Source organism: Tiliqua scincoides, chromosome 7 (assembly GCF_035046505.1).
Source record: "Tiliqua scincoides isolate rTilSci1 chromosome 7, rTilSci1.hap2, whole genome shotgun sequence".
NCBI classification, from domain to species: domain Eukaryota; kingdom Metazoa; phylum Chordata; class Lepidosauria; order Squamata; family Scincidae; genus Tiliqua; species Tiliqua scincoides.
The window spans coordinates 30,688,916-30,709,845 of NC_089827.1; the positions used below are offsets into that span (position 1 = coordinate 30,688,916).

General features: G+C 44.5%; 2 protein-coding genes across 3 annotated transcripts in view; one reads left to right on the forward strand and one right to left on the reverse strand.

Moving 5' to 3' along the window:
* The window catches only part of PLXNA4 (plexin A4), a 705,695-nt gene extending 696,338 nt beyond the window's left edge, over positions 1–9,357 (forward strand). For both annotated transcript variants that reach the window (XM_066633821.1, XM_066633822.1), the window contains 2 exons: positions 3,934–4,084; positions 5,181–9,357. In XM_066633821.1, coding sequence (XP_066489918.1) covers positions 3,934–4,084; positions 5,181–5,276 — 247 coding nt within the window. In that variant the 3' untranslated portion in view covers positions 5,277–9,357. The remainder of the gene's footprint in view (positions 1–3,933; positions 4,085–5,180) is intronic.
* Positions 9,130–20,930, reverse strand: part of LOC136657115 (zinc finger protein 7-like) — a 127,335-nt gene continuing 115,534 nt past the window's right edge. Inside the window, exons 2-4 of the mRNA XM_066633758.1 lie at positions 19,942–20,068; positions 19,650–19,760; positions 9,130–9,919 (exon numbers count right to left, since the gene is read on the reverse strand). Coding sequence (XP_066489855.1) covers positions 9,825–9,919; positions 19,650–19,760; positions 19,942–20,068 — 333 coding nt within the window. The 3' untranslated portion in view covers positions 9,130–9,824. The remainder of the gene's footprint in view (positions 9,920–19,649; positions 19,761–19,941; positions 20,069–20,930) is intronic.

Consider the following 20,930-nt stretch of genomic DNA (forward strand, 5'->3'; position numbering starts at 1 on the left):
ACCACATGCGGCCTCTCCAGCTCTCAGAAGGCCTCCAGACATGACTGAAGGGGTTGCATCTGGAGGTAAACTGGAAGTGATGTCACTTCCAGGTCATGGGGCACCATGACATCATGTGCCTCACTGTCACAAGTCATCACGGCATGTCCCTGCAGAGAACAGGGATTCCACTGAAGAGTTTGCTGCCTTCCTAAGGAAGTAGATAGCATAGACTACAGGCCCAGGGCAATGCATTCGCACCAGCCTCATTTGTTGAAGGAATTTGACTGAAGCTTTCTGAGCTTGCCACTACCTTCAGGAGTGACTGCACACTAAGGAGAAGCATGAAGAGTCAATTAGACAAGGACAGACACTAGAACAGTCAGATCCACCTACTGTCCCCAACCCCTCCCAAAAGGATGACAGGTCTGGAGTAATAGAGGTGTCTGCACGTGAGACGCAAACAGGCAACAGGAGCCAGCGCTCTGCAAATTAAACTGTCATTCTGTTCCAGATGGCATTCAAGTTTGATATCTGGAGTGCTTCACAACTGCTGCCTCTGTCTGGCTGTCACCCAGCCACACAAGAGCACAAGGGAGAGGCACCGAAAGAGAAGAGAGACTGAGAGGGTGGCAGCAGTGAAAGGAAGAGACTGACATGTGGCCTGTAGCAGCAAACGTCCTCTTCCCTGCACTGCAGATAAAAAAGCATTTGTATTTGGTAAGGGATGGGCGAGTGGGCTGCTGCTGATTCCAAAAGTGCTTGGGGTCAGACTGAGCACTCAGAAAGCTCCCTCCGCCTGCTGCCCCTCCTTTCCCAAATCAAGTAACCCTTAGCTTGGGGAAGGGGGGCAGTGGAGGAGGCAGCATTAGGGGCTTCATCAGATGTGGGATTTGTAGTTCCCAGGATCCCAATGAGAAAAAGACATTCCCTGCATCCGTGGGAAGTCTTGCTGCTGTTCCCCACCCCCCATGTGCACCCACCTCCTCCATTGTTCCCTCTGCTGTCCCAAATGAAGGATTTTTTTTTTACTAAGAAAGGTTTCAGCAGGGAGGCAAGCAGAATTGAGGCAGGGTGCCTGCTCAAGGTGGGCTGTGCCAGCAATTGGGGAGATTTTGCCCAATTGGGCCCGCACATGGTGGGGACCCAGCACTGCCCTTCCACCAACAGCTTCTTCCAAAATTGGTCACTTTGGAAGCAGCTCCTGCCTACCTTTCCAGTTGGCCATACAGGTGCCATACAGGTGTATTGGTGTATTGCCTCACACTTCCCCACTCTTCCCCACCCTCGCAGCTCCCAGTGCCATCCACTCCCCTGTCTCGCTCTAGAATGGGCTGCTGAGGATGGGGCAGCGACATGTGAGAGTTAGGGAACACTGCAGTCTGGGCACGTGCTCCCTCCGGCTGACCTCCGGCTGTGCCTATTCTGCACAACCACTAAAGGTTCAATCTACTTGCACAGAAGTAACAGATGTTTATTATTATTAATTATTATTAATAATTATTAATCAATAATAACAACAACAACAACAACAACCTCCACATCATTAACAGGTGGAGGTCTGTCATTCAAGCTAAGAATTAAAAAAATTAGAGGGGACCCTGCAGAAGTGTTTCCAATTGGGCCCCGCAGCTCCTAAGGCCAGCTCTGGTGCCCGCCTCAGTTCTGCTCTCTGGAGTGTGGGTACCCCTTCATTTAATTCTTGCCTCAATCAGATGCTCAGCTGCTTGACAAAGTGGCTGACCCAATAAGAGAGAGAGAGAGGGAGCACCTAGCATATCTCCCCTGAAAGCACTGCATGGTGAGTAGCTCTCTCATCTTATATTTGAGTTGCAATCCTGACATCTCCAAGCAGGACTGGGAAAGACCCCTGTCTGAAAGACTGGGGAGCCACTGTCAGTGTAGATATGTAGTGAGTTCCGTGGGCTCAGTATCAGGGACCTTCCTGCATCCATCTAGATTCAGTCCTATCTTACCATTTCTCTTACAATATTCATGCAGTAAGTCAGTCACTTATTCTTGAGTGCCTGGACAGTTGATGGCAAACATAGTCAGTATTCCTTATTCGTATGGCCAATCAGAAAGTGCTGTCCAGAATTGTACTGCAGACTGAGACTGGGTTCCATTTTGTTTCATTCATCAAATTAATTTATCTACACAAGGTGTATCCAGCCTTTCCACTTCAGAATTGAATACACAAGGCTGTGTAGAATAAATTCATTCCAGTGAGAGGGCAAAACAGTCACATCATTTTTCACATCACATCATGTACCTAGAAGCTACAGGGCAGTATCTCTTTTAAAGAGCCCAGTGTTCTTCTGGCTCCTTACCAGCTCCTGCTTTCTTCAGGCATGAGGCCCATCATGCCTGTAGTGTCATGTGACTTGTTTTCTCCCCCACATGATTAATGGATCATGATGATTTAGGAATTATGTGAAGTGTCATTTATCAAGAAAATCTTGGAGCGACATGTTCTGGGCCTTCTTTTGGGCATTTTTGGGAAGGGACTTCTGAACTTGCAGAAGGACTCGTACTCCATCTTTAGTCTCTCTAGCTACAAAGGACCTCTGCCTGAGATTCTGGAGACCCTGTACAGAGCAATACTGGGTTAGATTGTCCAGTGATCTGGTGCCGTATAAGGCACTCCATCTGGTCAATTGGATTGAAGGAACACTTTGTGTCTCAGTGCTTGTCTGAGTAAAGAGCTTGTCCTTGGTTGCTGACTGCACCAGAAGGAGCTGGGACCCAATAGCCAGTTTTCCTGAAGCCTCCATTTCTGCCTTCCCCTTTAGGTGGCAACCAAAATCCAGTGCACACAGAATGATGCCAGCTTTCATTTCATTTCATTTCATTTCATTTCAAGAGCTTTGGTTCCTGAACACAGCAGGTGGCTACAGCACCATCAACAAAGGCACCTGTCAGCTATTTTCGCTTCTTCTCCTTTCTGCCTCCCTAATTATAAAATCATGTATGGCATTGGCGATAGGGGCTTCTTGTACATGTGTGTGTGTGTGTGTATGTGTGTGAGTGCAAAATGTCAAACTGAAGAAATTAAAAATGTAAATGACAGAGCCTAATTAACCAGTTGACAGCAGAGCACAGCTGCTGGTGACAGTGACTGATTACCTTCCGCAAATCTTGTCCTCTAAGGCCTGCCACACTCTTGGGATGGAGGCAGGGTGTGCAAAATAGCTACTTGCTTAAAGAGACACTACTTAGTGTTCAAATCTTGGCACTATAACAGGAGTGTGTCTGGGGCAGGTTGAGGTTCATTGTCCAGTGGTCTGGTGCCATATAAGGCAGTTCCATGATGGGTCAATTGGATTGCATCATGGGTAGCTGCATCCCAGCTAGAAGAACAGGAGGCTGTGTCCCCTCCCCAAGGTTGGGACATTGAGGTCCCTGCTGATCAAGGGGGGGGGAGGAGCACTGGTGCCAATGTCTCCTGCCAATTCCAGATCTGCCTCTTCCCCAGGGTCAAAATTGGTCGACTCTGCTGCGACCATGAGGACAAAGCCTGGCAGAAAGAAATTGTCCTCAGAAGCCTCTCTTCCAGAGAACCTCCCCCCCAACAAAGGGAAAAAAAACTATCCAACAGCATGTAGCCAAGCGTCCTGAAGGACTATGGCAAAACTCTAGGTGAGTTCAACCAACAGGCAGGAGAAGAATTAAAATCTAAAAAGAGTTTATTAGGGAAACACTTTGGAAAACCAAAGGGAAACACTAGAACAAGCAGGCTTGGAAAATATTTTGCATTCTGGAAATGCATCCAATGCAAATCTCAGCAATACTACAAATTAGTAATTACAGGCAACTTCAATGAAAAAACAATTCTCTTATTTGTCTTAGCTCACTGGTCCAGAGCTGTTCTTAACTTCCACTGCCTGATAATGAACCTTTCCACCAGAATTTGCATACTTTACTCCTAATATCACTGACTCTGATCTCCACCAGGTACTACTCAGATATTGGCAAGATGCCAGCAATCAGCGATCAGGACATGAATGCCTACCTGGCTGAGCAGTCCCGCATGCACATGAATGAATTCAACACAATGAGTGCACTCTCTGAGATCTACTCCTACGTGGGAAAGTACAGTGAAGAGGTGAGCTGGGTGGGCAGGTGGGAGACGGGAATGCAGAAAGTTAATGTAGTGGCTGCCATATGTCTGCTCCAAGACACTTTTACAGCTGTGCTGCAACTTGTGGAGAAAAGTCAAGACAATATGTGGCCTCAAGGCCACTTTCTTATTTTCCATTTTTATTTTACACTCTTGTAAGTCCATTACATGTCTAAAAAACTCTATGCCTGTGTCCCTCCACATCCGACCATGAACCTTTAGTGTTTGGAATGGGAGGGACATCATAGGACCCTGGCCCCTTATGTGTCCATACAATGTGTGGAACAGCTTTCCTTTTTAACAGGTACAGCATAAGCATGGAAAGGGGTACTGGGGAGATTCTGTCCCCATTTTGCTGCTGCCTGCAAGCTGCTATTTGGGCTGCCTGGGAGTTCAACACAAATGGTAATGACATCATTGCTGGGTGCTGCTGGGATTGCTGCCGCAACAATTGGGGGAGAGTGGAGCTTGGGGAGGCAGGTGAACATAAAAGGGGGAGTAGAGGGGGCAATGGGAAGACAGTACAGAGGCAAGAGAGGCCAAAGGAGAGGCCTAGTGGAATGAGAGAGATAAGAGGGAAGGAGAAGGGAGGAAGAGGGAAGAACAGGAGATGACAGGGGCAAAGAAGCAGAGACTTCCAGGAACAAGAAGAAGGAACAAGTGAGGAGGAACAGAGGAGCCCAGGAACAGGTGACTGGTAGATGCTCCAGACAACAGAGAGGGTAGAGTCTTCACCACCCTGTGGTGGAGGAATGTGCCACATGCTAGATTTTGGAGCCCAGAGTCAACTGCCTGGGCCCCAGCTGGCACCAGTCACAGGCAAGGCCCTGTCTACTCACGCCCAGCCTGGTGTGGACATTCTTTCCATGTAACTCCTCTGCCCTGGCCAGAAGAAGTTTCTAGAGATACAGCTGTGGAAGGGAAGATTTGGGAGCTGTATTCCGAAACACCTGAAGCTTCTGAGTCATTTTCAAGGGCAGTGCCACACATTTTCCTTCAGAGCTGAATGGTTGTCCTCTGTGCTTGAAGTGACTGGCTTCAGCAATAAAGCTTTCTCTCTCTACTCCCCTTTTTCATGCAGATCCTTGGAGCTCTGGATCAAGATGACCAGGCTGGCAAGCAGAAACTGGCCTACAAACTTGAACAAGTTATAACCCTCATGAGCATAGACAGCTGAGAACTGCCCTACCAGGGGACTCCCTGGGAGGGATTTAAAAAAAACAAAAACCAAGCCGTGCCTCAGTCAAGAACATCCTCTTTACCAAGTGCAAGTTTCTGATTGGCTGTCGAGCAGAGTCACCTGAACAGCTCTTGACTCCTCTAAGGCTCGCTCTCCAAACCTATGGATGCCAAGCAACAAGGCCTCAAGGATCTGAGGGACGTCTCCGTGGAGGAATCCCAAATGTGGGGACATTTCAGGTGGAGCTCCCTCGTCCACAGATTCCCCTTCTGCCTTCACCTAGAACCATCCTATCATCCGTTAACTGACAGAAGGGGCTGTTCAGGTTTGCCTCTGTCATGCTGCTTTAATGGCTCTCCTTGGGCTCACAAACCTGGAGCAGAAATAAACTCAGTATTATTTGGAAGCTACGCCAAGTTAGAACTCGTTCTCTTGCCTCGAGGAATCTCGATGGTGGGGATGAACTTGGCTCTTTCCCCCATCCAACAATGCTGCCTACCCCAATCCTCACCATAGAGGGGAGGATCTGGTGGTTTGCCCCATGGACTGTTATGGCAGAGGGGCCGCTTTCCTTGTGAACTTTATTGCTCTCAGCTGCTCTCCAGGGATTGGGTGGAGAAGGAAGAAGGCCACCCTTTCTCCTCCCCCTCCCCCATTTTTTCATACTTTTTAAATGGATCATTGTCATTTTCCAGCTGTGCCCATTGATGGTACAAGTGAAGGACAACCACACTCTTAAATACACAGCTTTCTTTATCTGTAGTCACAGATGTTTTTTCTGTTTTTTCTTTTGAGAACAGTATCCCTTCTAGACCAATGTGGCTGCACCATAGGAGGTGGTAGTCTCTCTCTAAATGGCTACCTCTCTTCCCATTCTCTTTTGTAAGATTCCCATTGCTATCATCTACAGTCTTTCTGGCTAACCAAAACAAACCATAGAGCACAAAATCCACAAACCTTTGATCTAGACACAGCACAGAACAAACCCAGTCATTAGAACCAGCACAAGAGAGAGGCACCAACCCAAGGCTGGAGGAAAGAGAGTTAAGAAAAGAGGGCACCTCCTAAGCCCTCAAGTTCCTTATCCACTTGCGCCAATGGATGATGGGAAATACTTGGAAGGGAAGAGGTTTACTGCATGGCACAGAAAGCCATGAGCAGCATAGTTTATGGTGTTCCTTTTCCCATGAAATGGCAATTGGGAGTAGGATAATTCAGTATATTTTCTATCTTCTTTCAGGTGAACTGGGCACAATCCAACCAGAGTAAGCCCTTCTAGACTGCACTGATTAACCAGGCTCTCCCACTCTGAGACAATGAGACTGAAAAGTGCTTGCCTTTCAGTTGAACCATGTCCCAGATTTAGAAAACAAAAACTAAATTCTGATCCATTGCTATCCATTGCTAAAATTGGAGCCATCTATTGTGAATGGTCTAGTTCTAGATGTTGGCAATGAGCAGGGAATTAGAATCTTGACTTTCAAGGTTCCCACCAATTCTAGGTTCTATCTGGATCTTTCAGTTTTGCAAAATGCCAAAAGGGGGGGGGGGAATCAAGATCAGAATGTTTCTCCCAGAATTGAATCTTGCTCAGTGGCCACAACCTAGAGTTATGCATACTAAAGGTGATTGTAATATGTCCTAGCTATTACTAGTTACCAGCTATTCAGCCCAAGGAGTGAAACCACCAGGCCCTGCATCTGCATAAAGATCTGTCCTATGCCTTTTAATGGTTTCTAGTGGATGGTGTGCCAGGAATTCACCATGTCATCATCACCCATTTACATTTTGTGTTGGTTCTTTTGGCTAGCATTGGGGGGCAGGGCTGGACAGGATGAGCCATGCTAGCCATCATTGTGGAAGCACACACACAGAGGAGAGGAAAAGTTTGTCTTGAAGCATAAACCATTTTTTATCCTTGGAAGAAACCAAAGGTTTTTGACAAACAAAGTGCCACAGGTGACTCAGATGGGAGATATTTTCATGACTTTCTCTGATACTAAGAACACAAAAGTGCAGGAAAGGGAAGGGATTCATGAGAGTGTGGGTCCTGGATGAAGGCTTGTTAGCACACGTGGGGAAGGAATTGCAGTGGGTGGCTGGGAACATCCATAGGGAAAAAGGTAGCTGAAAAATGACATGATTTTGCACAGCTGTTGAGGGAGGAGGAGGAGGAACTGAGGAGGAACTGAGACTCAGCATGCTTCTGCTTAGAGGTTTTAAAATGGCAATGATTTTGGTTTTCAACTTTTGCTGGTACAGACTTGATCAACTTTTTTCTTTGAAATTTGAACACCTCAAAGGAAGGAACAGAACATATGAAAATATCTGATTGGAAATGGGAAGCAATCCCCAGCCGCCTCCCCCTTCTATTTTCCCTTTCTCTCTTCAGACCTGGGATTTTTAAAGAAATCTCTATTTTGGTTCACTTTTATTTTTGTATCTCAGAATTTGTTTGGATTGTTTATTATTTGATTTCTGCGCAGATTTCTTTTTGTTTGTTTGTTTTTTGTTTGTTTTGATAGCCTTTTGTTTGGAATTGTGCCAGGATTGTCATGTGAATGTGTGAGCATTTATTTCTTCTGCACCAAGCTCCTATGTCCACAGTCTTGGCCTCTTGTTCCTCACTCATATGTGCATGTGACATATGACTAAAAATGAAGGAAACAGAAAAAGTACCTTTTGTTCTGATGATAGGGATGAACAGATGATGATCTGTATGCAATAGAAATAATTTGGACTTTAGTGCCAGAATCTGAATATGGGCAAATGTTCTTAAAATGCAACTCTCAAATATGTTTTTCCAATGTTCAGTTTAGTAAATACTGTATGCTGAATGTTGCTTTGTTTGTTTGTTTGTTTGTTTGTTTGTTTGTTTGTTTGTTTGTTTTGGTGGAAGGAAATTGGATTTTGCTTTGATTCCTAACTGATTCTCCTTGTCCCAAATTGCAGAGCCCTGTGGCACCATGGAGACTGAGGCTGCAATTCTGTACACCTAGGAGTGAACTTCTTTAAATGCAGTGGAACTTACTTTTCAGTAAACATGCATATGCTTGCACTGTAATAAATGTATTGTGATGTAGCATTTATCAGCTAGTGCCTACATGTCAGATACATCTGCTAATCAGAATACGAGAGTTTGATATTCAAACTATAACCTATCACTTGCCTTGTTCGGCACTAGGAAAAACTTGCATTAAGGTGGAACTGTTATCTGACACAACACAAGGTTTGTTTTAGGGATGACCTAACTTTTCACTAGAGCCGCACCATCTGCTGTGAATCCTGGGATGCACCTCTAGACTCGTATGCTGGTTGGTTGGTGACCCTAGAGATATTGTCACCTCCACGTAGCTCACTCCTAGTGTTTGCAGAGTGAGTTCAGCCTTGTCTCATACACTTGATAACACCAGCTGTGTTGGCTATGTTATTTCTACCCAACAATTACTGGGGCCCAAACAAAGAAGCCAAAATGTTTCAATAGGGAATCTGACACCTGCTCCATGACAACTTAGGGAAGAAATAGGCTGCCCCTTTTCCCAGCCTTCTCTGTTTTCTTGGTGCCTCCGCACACTTCTCTTTGAATGTGGAAAGTAGCATAGCACTCCCATCCGTTGGTTTTCAACATGATTCTTTCCCAATCATCCAATGCTACTGAAACCTGCAAGGGGAAGAGCTTCAAAGCTGCTGGTTTGCCAGAAAGATTGAATATGCTCCCAGCACCAGCAAATATCAGCCAAACATAAACATGATAAACATGTATCACCACCATGATACACCATCTGGCGATCACACAATTATTTAAAGCAACATACACACAAAGGATCTTCACTTAAGGAACTTCAGGCTTTGCTTTATTGATGTCTGTTGTTTTGTTTGTTTATTTTCTTTTATAACAATCCTAGTTTCAAAAGCAAAAAGGAATCATTGAAATAACTGCTGAAAAATGGAACCCTGTTGTTACTTAGTAAAGCTTCTGTACCTTTGTTATACTTAATTGTATACCTGTGTATGTAAATATAAGGCATTCCTATTTTGCAGTCCAGAACAAACAAAAAATTTAAAACTATTTGTAATATAGAATAAAGTTTATTAAAAAATGAATGAAAAAGTTCATGTTGGTTTCCATCAAGCACACAAATGGCAGAGAGAAGGCTTTGTCTGGATGATTCCTTCTTGACAACTTAAGGGGAAAGACCACAGACACATCCTCCAGGAAGAATATTTATTTTTATTTATTGGCTTGACATATCTAATCTACCCTTCATTTCCAGAGGCATTCTTTTCCTCATTTGGAATCCATTCATTTGGAAAAACATTCTTTTCCTCATTTGGAATCCATTTCAATTAATGGGATCTTATTGGGAAGTAGCAAATATCTGTGGAGATGCAGTTGGAATACATGAAATGGCTTGGTGCTGACAGTCCTGTAAAGCTTAAAATATTTGTCTGTAGGGTGGCATGCTGATGTCTCAGAGGGTGAAGGAGCTTCCCTGGTATATTTAGACTCTGAATACATAATGTGTTTTTCTTTACCATCCATGTCTACTCTTGGGTGCTTACAGAGTAGCACCCTCTACTGCACCATTCTCGATTTCTTTGGGGTACTCTTGACATGTTTCCAAGGGTCCCAGGGTTATCTGAAAGAGTTTGACAGCCATTGGGTTAGAAGCTGTCAATTTTAATTTATTTTAAAACACATACCTTGCCTTTCCTAACCCAACTAGAAAGCATTAAAGCAGAATATACCAATATAAACAAGTCTATCCAAAAACAAACTAAAAATACAGAGCAGTGCAACACAAGCAGTTTGAACAAACAGCCATCTCTCAGCAAAACTATTCAAGGCCTAGTGGTATAGAAAAATATTGACCGGTTCAGAAGGTTGACCCTGAAGGGTCAATCCAAACCTCCATCAGAGAAGACGTTGTCCTTTTTTTTCTTCTTCTTCTTCTTCTATTATTTTCTATAAACAACACACATATAAACATTGAGTTTGCAGGATATCATATACCTATACTAATATCTCATTCTACAAATAAAAATGAGGAAAAAAATATTCCTCATTCCTGTTCTATACTTTCTTTCTATTTCTATACTTTCTTTCATCATTTTCATCATCATCTCTTCGTTAAATTCTTATCAATATCTCATATAATAAATTTTACTACTAATATAATAACCAAATATTATATCATTTCTCTGTCTATAACATCTATAATATCTCAAATTAATCATATACTAAATTTTACAATTATTAATATCATAACTAAATATATCCTCTCTTTCTCTAACCTCTATACTATCTCTAATATTCTAAACATTATTAATATCTATAACATTCTAAAATTATTAATATCTAGAAAATACCACATTTCAATTACATATACACTCTAATCAATTTCTACATTTTAACTCTAAACTATCACTTTCCATCTTTCCACCATTCATTATTTTCCCTCTTTCAATAAAATTCTAAACTCTTTCATTTATACAACTTTTTCTAATACAAATTTTCTACTAAATACATACTAAAAATCTAAATATAAATCTACCATTATTTCCATATATTCCGAATAATCCCCATCAATAAATTCCATTTCTAATTCATCAAAATTACCTTACAAAATTGACCTACAAAATTCTAACCTGTATATTCTAATCCCAATCAAATATTATATAACTACCAGATTATATCAATATCTTAAATCTCAATTCACATCTCTCATCATTTTAAACTTCAAAATCCAAGCGATGGAAAGCAGAGCAAACAGCAGAGCTATGTCTGAAGGGTGTGTTCAAATTCAGATTCAAAAAGGCCCAGTGAGGGGGTGAGGCTGCTACCATGCCCTTGTGGGCCCTTGTGAATGCTTCTTGAAACAAACTCAACAGAACTGGAGCCTTGACATGTAACAGGGCTCTGAAACAAGCAAACAAAATGTCAGGGCACGCCCCTAACTGTAGCTGACATGGCGCCACCATGCCAACTGCCTGATGAGGTGTTCTGTGTGATTCAAAACCTACACTGTCTTCCACTCTGAAAAAGCAATCACTTCTCTATGGAAGCCTTACAGAGGATTTTGTCAAGTCTCCTGAGCTGCCTTTCTTTCCTGGGAACCATTGCAGAGAACCTTTCACTCTCTAAAAGAAGTAAGCAGCCGACTCCCCTCCATATTCCTCACACCACCATCACTTGCAACGAAGTGCATCATTCATCTTGCAATGAAACTCATGCACTGCTGCAATGAACAGATTGAATTAAAGATAAACAGATGTGCACTGATAAACAAGCTGAAGGAATCCAAGTGCTGCTGTGTCTTATTCCTGAGCATATTTTCTGGAAACAGTTTTAAACCCAGAGTTCAACCAGCAGTCATGGTCCTGCACTCCCTCATACAGGGATGTTTAGTAAAGTCTCTGCTTTACGAGGTCTTGAGCCCATTAAGCTACCAGATGATTGAGGGCCTGATCCTATCAGGTCTGGCACCAGCACTCCACCAGTGCCACTGGCTTGACTGTCGTGAAAAGTGCCATAAGGCACTTTTGTGCTGGAGGTACAGGCGCACCTCCAATGCCAGTCCCAATGGCCCAGAGGATGCCACTGCACTCATCCTCTGCATTTAACATCCTTTGCATTTTAACTCTAAATTATAATCACTTTTAAAAGTGTATTAGGGCTCAAGGCTGTAACTTTTATGTACAGCAGGTTGTTTTGGGGTAGGGGGGAGGGTAGTGAAGGGGTAGAACTGGGCAGGGAGGGGAAGAGCAGGTTTACCCCAGAATGCTCCATTAACGATGCTACAACACAAGATAACATCTTTCAGAGGGGACGTCTGGAAGAAAAAAATGTAGGTCACCAACAGGCTAAAAAAATTCTTAGAATGCCCAGCCCCCTCACCCCAAATAACTAAAATCCCCCTCACCCCAAATCACTCTCCTCATTTTCACTGCATGACAATGGGGTACAGACAGTCTAGCTCAGGGTCAGAACTTAAAATGTTTACAAATGTGCTTAAGGTTCCACCAGGTTCCTCTGTGTGAAAACCCCCCCAGAGTGCACAAGGGCACATTCTAGTGCCCACATCACTAGATCAGATCATAATGGATTGTGCCCAGTGTCAGTTTTAAAGAATGGCCTCCTGCTCACCCATCCAACCTGTAAAGATTGGGGGGGGGGGGTTAACATATAAATAATTACATTTCAGCTAGCTGTTCTGGACAAATGGGAGATTCCTTCTTTCAGAAGATATTAATTCAGAGAGAGGGAAGAAAACCAGGAAGGGGGATTCTCTCCATTCCATTTGAAAAAGAAAAAGCAATTATGCAATAAGCACATCAAGATCAAAGACAATGTAATGAGAGGAAGATGAGAAGCAGAACATGAAATAAGGGAAGAGGGTGCACTAGAGTGAGATGAGGCTCTGTTGATTTTGTGGTACTTGCTCTCATTCCTCCCTTCTTATCTCCCCACTCCATCTAGAGCTATCTTGCTCTATCTTTGGTTCCTTTTCTTGGGCCGCCTCATTTTGCCATCTCCTTCAGGCTGGATGTGGTCATTGCTGTGGTACAAAGGTGCAGGTATGAAGCCTGCACTAAAATAGATGTTTAAGAAAACACCAACAATTTTACTTGGCAGAACAAGAAGCCATGAGCTCCGGGTGCTAATCCATGCCCTAAATTGCATGATGCTTTGGCTGCATCATACAACTGCTAATTTGGGGCAATGTATCCCACCTGCATCAAAACAATTTACGCTGGCTGTGGAAGAATGCTTAGGAAATTCTGCATCCCGAAAATTCTCTCTGCGTCTTGGATGTCAAATGTACTTAATCTGTATGTGGAATGGCATGGATGCCTTGCGCTCCACCTTTCTTCCATTTTGGACCTCTGAGCTTACTTCAGATGGCTGCAATGTCTATTTTCACTTTGCAGTTTTTTTTCCCCTTACTGGTAAATTTTAGTTTGTGATGATGAGACCTTTATTGGCATATATATCTTGACAATATACAAGTAGAATTAGTGCTTTTTTGTAAAAAAAAAAAGTGCAGGAACTCACAACTTGTTAATCTTTTATTTATTTGTTTGTTTGTTTGTTTATTTTAAACCATTTTTTATTGGAGAACTAGGTAATAAGATACAACTAGACAACACGTGATTAACACGTACAGAGAGGATAACAAAAAGGCATTCAACACTATTGAATACAGATATATTAAAAATAAAATATTGACATGAATATTGGCTCATGACCCACCTAGTGAGTCCCAACCCTTAGTTGGTAACCTTCAGTCTGGAAAGACTATGGTATCGCGCTCTGAATTGTGGTTCTGGCACAGCGTCTAGTGGGTCCCGACCCACAGTTTGAGAAACACTGTTTTAATGTAAAATGCACTAAAATACACTGTGCCTACAGTTATCAAGTTAACCACTCTTTACCATTGGCAAAAAATAGTTCAGGACGATCTTTAATCGTCAAAGACGATTAAAGATATATCAAAGATATATCAAAGACTTGCAAAACTGAGGGTCAGAAAAACATTTTATCAAAATTTATGGTGGTTTTTTTATGAATTTGGGTTGCTGATTCCAAAATTGGCCATAGCATAGGCTCCCTCATGATTTCTCATGGCTCCTTGAACCATTCACTAACAAGACTATGCCATATTCCCAAAACTAGAAATGATAGGGGAAAACTGATGCCATTTTTGGAATCAGCACCCCAGTGGCGTCACTAGGATTCGCGTCACCCAGTGAGGGAGGCCTGTGCGTCACCCCATGCAGTGGGCAGGGCAACGCCCCAGGTGGTGGGCGTGGTGATGTACCATCACTCTGCCCAAACTGGTTTATTGGCTGTACCTTTTGTTAGAACACAGATATTTCAATGTGGTTTGTTTCATTGCATTCTACATGAAATTACGCATAGATTGATATAAAACATGATAGTATTGTTCCTCCAAATTCTGATTTTAGTGATTCTGAAAACTTGTAGAGTCACACACACCCCTGTGTCACTAACAACTTATGGCAGCAGTTCTCAAACTTTTAGCACCATGTTTTGCCAGATTCCAAGGCCAAGCTCTGCGTGGAGAATTATGCCCACTTTAAGCAAATTAGCTCCCCTTCTTTCCCCCAACAAATGACCCTGGTTCTGCCCTGCAGTCCTGCTGGACCCCGCCTCCAGGGTAGCTTGCCTGTTCAACCTGCAGAGGTCCTCTCTCCTGCCAGCAGCCTCCCACCACTACAGCAGACCCTTGGTCCTCAGCAGGTCTTCGGCACACCAGCCACACACCAAACTCCAGTGTCTCCAGCAGTCTCCAAAGTCCATTCACCAATCAGTCCATTAGCCATCAATTCCTTAGTCCATTAATCCAGTCTCCCCTGCCTCAAGCTTTCCTCCTTCTGCTGTCCACAAACCCTTCCTGCCTCAGGTGCTCCTTATATCCCTGAGGGCCCTATTGCCTTCAAGTGGCTGCAGCTGTGCAGCACACTCCCTGGAAGCCCAGGCCTTACCCTTAAAGGGGCCACTGCTGACACCACAGCCTACCTCCTTTCCAGATCTACCGAGATTCCAATACCCATCGGGACCCACTTTTTAGAATGGCAATCTGTCCAGGACCCACTGGAAGTGATGTCATGGCCAGAAGTGACATCATCAAGCAAATTAAAATAAATAATTATAAATAATTAAATTAAAAGAAATAAGGGGGAGCCAGTCCTGTTTCACCAAGTGAATCTACTCTGAAGTAAGTCCTATTGTGTGGGTAGGATTGCAGCCTGTGAGCCCAATCCTATGCATGTCTACTCTGAAGTAAGTCCCATAGTGGTCAATGGAGCTTACTCTGTAGCCCCAGTTAACTCCCCCCCCCCCAAAAAAAAGAATCAGTGAGATTTCCAGTCCTCCCCAGTGCCCAGTTTAAAGTTCTTCTATTTCAAGCATATCAAGAAAAAGACCCTCCTGGCTTTGTAAGTGCAAAATAGAAAACTTTCCCCTTACCACATGAAGCCTCTTTTTTGTCCTTTTTAGTGGGTGTTTTTGGGAGGCTGCATTCATTGGATTGGGGCCATTCTGGTGTTGTTGGAATCCTCTTGGCCTGCCCTTTCTGATGGACTATGGCAAGTATGCCTACTCATGAGTAAACGTGCTCTACGGCTCACTTTCACTTTCCATAGGGCTCCATTCATTTTTTCCTGCAGGGGACTGCATAAAAAAAGGTGCAGGAACACCGTTCTGGTGCATTCTATTACAAAAAAAGCCCTGATTAGAATCAAACATGATAGAGAGAAACCTAATAGTCAGAAATGCCCCATATGCTAGCTTGTTACAGAACTAAACTTTCGCTTCCATTTCCCAAGAAACTGTATAGACAAAAATATAAACATTATCAATAATGTTTATCAATAAAGAAACATTATCAATAGTGATACAATAAAGAATGTGTATCAATAAAGAAACATTATCAATAGTTTCTCCTTCCTCTGTTGACAAAAGGGCTTGCAGCACATCTGCTTCCTCCAATCCCTGGAGAGGCGCTAAAATTGGCATAAGAATTGGCAATGAGGTTTGTGCAAGGGGCAAAACAAGAAGACATGTTCAAGTGGTTTCATGTGATTCAGGCGCAGGGACAGAGCCTTGCTGACAGGGGTATTCCCTTATACTGTTCCCCTAAAAGGGCCAAAGGAAGGACGTTGCAAAAAGGCTCTTTTTACCTGTGGGGTATGCAGATAAATTAAATAAGATTGCATCCTACCAAGCTGAACAGGTATATAGAAATGCAATGGAGAACAGGAGGTTTTCGCCAATTACCGGTAGCTCTTGGCGTTCAATATCAAGAGACCTCTCCCTGATGGTTCTAAATGCTCTGGTTTGACCCATCATGCCCAGCCTCTCAATATCAAGACCTATAGATTTCAACTTTTCAACTTGGCAAACAGTACAGTGATCCCATATGGCGGAACCATGTGTGATACCATCAGACTATCATTAGCCACAATAAAGAAAACACCAAACCAAAATTTCACAAAACCACACTGATAAGACCAGATTCAAGGCATAAAACAGTATAGGAAACGCAGCGCGGCATGCCTAGAATTTTCCCAAGAAAAGTAGACTGAATACACTCTATAACTTGATCTAATGCCTTGAACACCATATAGGGCTTTTGTTATAACCTTAGCTTTATAAACCTCCAGGGCCGCCAGTACATATCTGGCTATATGTACTGGCTATAGTAAAATCTTGCAATTGTCAATGCTGAAACCTTGGCTAAGTTAAGTACCAAGCTACAATGGGAAGTCCAAGAGTGCCTGTAGTGAAATGTGATGCCCAGGTATTTGAACTGGCGGACTTGTTCTATCTTATTGCATTTATAAATCCAGCTGTAAGATTTATATCTCTGCAAAAATCAAAATTTTAGACTTGATATAATTGATCTCTAGCTTATTGGCTGTTAGATATTCAGCACATTTGTTGAACAACCTTAAGAGGCCCACATGAGTGCAAGACAAGAGAGCCATGTCATCCACATATTGGCACTTGAAGGTACCCGAAGTGGCACCCGAAGGTGACCAACTTGGGGCAATGGCTATTAACATTCTCCAAGGCCAGGACAAGATCATTCATAAATAGACTATTTATTTATTTATTGCCTCTGAGTAGGCCAGTGTTTTAAAGTACCTGTAGGTCAAGAAGATGGGCAGGATCAGCAGTAAGCACCTCCTCCAGCTAACCAGCTGAGTTCCCTTAGCTCCCCAGACAAACAGCTCCCTTAGTTAGTTTAGGGCGCAATCCAAACCTGCACTGGAGCAGGCAAGCCAACGCAGGTTGGCTTGCGCTGCATCCAACGCAGGTTTGTTGGGTGCAGCGGCTCAGCCAGGGACAAGGGGAAGCTCTCTTTCCCAGAGGTGTTCCCAGTGTTTCCTGCACCCAGGGCCACCTCTGCTTTTGCCGGCTCCCCCACTCCCTTGACCCAGAAGTAATTGTAGTGATGTCATCATCGTTGCAATTACTTCTGCGCTGCTGCCTCCTCCATTCCCCCTCTCAAAAAAGGGGAAAGGGAGGAGGCAGCCCAGGCCCTGACAGAACCTTCTGAGCTGCTTGTAAGTGATGGGGAGGGTTCCACTGGACTGGTTTGGGTCCGCTGAAAGCAAGAGGCAGGTGGCACTCCCCAAGTGGCGCAGAAGGAAGCCTGGGAAGTGGCACGCATCTCCTCCAAAATTGGACGAGGTGTATGCCACTCTGAGGTCACTCCCTTTCCTTAAAGGACTTCTCCTTTAAGGAAAGGGAGTGACCTCAGAGGGGGCAGCCCTCAGACACGGCTGGGAATTGTGCCGAGAGTGGCTGCAGTAGCACACCCACTCTCGGCTTGTCCCTCTGCTGCCTTCCACTTCACCCCTTGAAGGGAAGGGGTAGGGGGTCAATCCTCAGAGCCGCGCCACTCCCAGCGCGCCACTCCCACCAGGCCACGTCCCCTCCCCCCTCCTTTATTGAACATGGGAGTTGCAACTCCCTGCATGCTGACACTCTAGGGTGCCCCTTTCCCCTCCTTCAGAGGAGATGAATGGAAGCCCTAGAGAGGCAGCGCACTGGGAGTTGTGACTCCCAGTGTGGAGATGCTCTAGAGTGCCCTCTCATCTCCTCCCATAAAGGAGATGGGGAGAGAGGACGGCCCAATCAGGTGCTGAATTGCCTCACTGTACCTTAAGTACACTGCCTCTCCAGCAGCGATTCTGGGCACAACCTCCTTCCAACAGGAGGAAGGTGTTTTGTTTTTTTAAAGGGAGAGAAGTTGGTGGAGCTGTCTGCTTTATTCCCTTAAAAAAAAAAAAAAGACTGATGGGGGGGGCAAGGCTAGCGGAGATGCCCCCAAAGGGTTGAAACTTGGGCATTTGTCCTGCTTGCCCCCCTCTAGGTCCGCCACTCCTTCCCTATTTCTTGCTCTTCTTAGCTTAATCTGGACTCCCTTTAAAGCCCTATTCATTGCAAGGTCTCGGTTTGCCTCCCACCAAAGGTCAATAGGCCATTGCAAGGTCTCGGAACCACACCTGCCTCCCACCAAATAGCCAACAGGCTCAGCCCCTGTATTTGCCACACATCTTGGGGAAACTTGTGGCCCTGAGCCAAGAGCTCTCACTAAACTCTGGCCAAAGTAACACCATTTAAACATCAGTTCTGACTCTGGCCTTAAAGATGAAGCAAGAACCTACAAGCCACCCCTCACCCAGTGTCTTGTCCGAGTGATAGCTGGGCTTCAAGAGTCAGTCTGCAACAACAATACCTCAGAGCAAGGGCAACCTATGTCAAAGTGCCTGTGGTCTCTTATCTCTCCAGTAGGGTCCACCTCACTATGGTAAAGGGTGGAGGGATAGGCCAGTGAGTTAAGACCTGTTAAGACAGGTTAAGACCTGTTTAATGACATCACTTCCTGCCTAGTGGCATCACTTTCGGCCCTCAGCAGGCATCATGAATGCCTCAGTATGAAACAAGTTTGACGCCCCGCTGCACACCAATTGAGCAAAGACTTATAACTGGTAAACTACTGCTTCCCATGTTGTGCCAACGCTGTATGGCGAAGCTGGAGTGTCTTCTCCAGTGCATGAAGCATGAGTAAAGTAGATATGGAGGATAGACTGTTACCCATGCAGCAAATCCCCTGTCTCCACATTGCTGAATGATGAGGATGTCACCAGGATGAGGTCTCTTGTCACCAGGATGAAGTCTCTTGTTATCTGGTGTGCTCCCTGGGGCATTTGGTGGGCCGCTGTGAGATACAGGAAGCTGGACTAGATGGGCCTATGGCCTGATCCAGTGGGGCTGTTCTTATGTTCTGAAATGGTCCAATGGAAAGGCAGAAGCCAATACGGTTGGTTCCAGCAGCATTGCAGGAGTTGCCAGAGCATGACTATATACAGCTGCGAACTGCCTCAGGGACTCCGGCTCCAGATTTTGCCTCCAGGTTGACTCCTGAAGCCTTTTCCATAACTGGATGTAGCCACAAGGCAGTGGAGGTTTGGGATCAGAATTTTCCTTCTTTCACATGAGCTGCCTTCCCAGGCTAATGAGTCCCATCTACCCGGTAGCTGTTTAGTCGCCTCTTATGACAAGTATAGCCAAACAGAGGGTCTATTCTTATCAGCCAGCCCCCAGGGGTCATGGTATTTTACATACCATGGTATATTATATTTTGGTATATGGTAATATACCAATGGTATATTACATATTCAACAATTACTGTAAGTCTAACACACTTGGAGTATTTCCTTAAAAGACAGGACAGAAATACATAACATTATAATGACATCACAGTTATTGCAACCTTTTTTTATCAGCTGTGTAACTGTCCTATTACTTTGGGTGCTGATTTGCTGGCTTACCGCAATGGATGCTAGAGGAGGCTTCATCTGCTCCTCGAGCATCGGGCACCCACGGATCTTCCCCTTCTTCCAGCTGCACAACGAGGTCAGGCTTGGCCACTGCAAATCCCCCTTGGGAAGGACAAGAGAAGAAAAGATCAGTAATATCACTGAATTCCCACAGATATTTCTACAGATATCCTGGGAAGGCAGAGAAAAAAGCAACTGAGCTAAATGACTTTTGTAAAGCAGGCTAACAAATCCTCCTGAAAAGAAAATAGGACTGACCACACACGGTGGAAGGACCCCTTACCCTGTGAGGCCACTTTCCAGTAATTCTCCAGCATGACTTCCCTGTACAAGGCTCTTTGGTCTGGGTCCAGCAGAGCTGCCTCTTTCTCGGTGAAATGCACGACCACATCTTCGAAAACCACCAGACCCTGCAAGAATAAATGCCCTCAGACCTCAGTCCAGGACCCCAGACCTCCCTCAGCATCTCCAGCACAGGCAGAAAATGAGTGTCTCCCTCTCCAGAGGAAATATTTTACTTACTCTCATTTAAAACATCTACACTTCTTTTCCCCATCAAAGGAGGGATACAAGCGCAGCCTATTTATCCACAGATTTTTTATCTTTGGATTAGTCTCAATTTTTGTCTTGCTCTGTGTCCAGGCAGCCCAAAACACTGCAAAATGGCTCCGCCTCGCCCAGGCAGGGAAATAGCCCTGGAGCCCTGGAAGAGGTCCCCCTTGCAAGGAACAGTAACATTTCTGGAGCCCCTGAGCCAGCCAAGGCTGAAGAGGGGAAGGGGGGACCAAAAACCTCTGTAGCCAGTACAACAAGCTCTCTCTCTCTCTCTCTCTCTCTCTCTCTCTCTCTCTCACACACACACACACACACACACACACACACACACGGGCAGCTGTATTAGCAACAGGGGGGATTGCTTTAAAAAACCCAGGGAGTGTGTGCCGAATTCCCCACCACCACCACCATGGTGCAGGCTAGCAAGCCTTTCTAACAAGCAGAGATTTAGCCTACAATTCTCTCCACACTTTCCTGGCAGTAAGCCCCATTGACTAGAATGGGGCTTACTTCTGAGTAGAAATGCATAGGGCTGGACTCTAAAAAGCTCAACATACTACCTGTGAAGGTAAATAAGAATAAGAGTGAACTGAAGAAGTTGAAATTTCACTGGGCAGTGAAAGTGGAAAGTTACTGGACCTTTGTCCCCTTAGCTTTGCTAGCCACACCTATGAGTTGAAATGAGTATAAAAAGCTAGCTGAGTCTAGCTACACTTG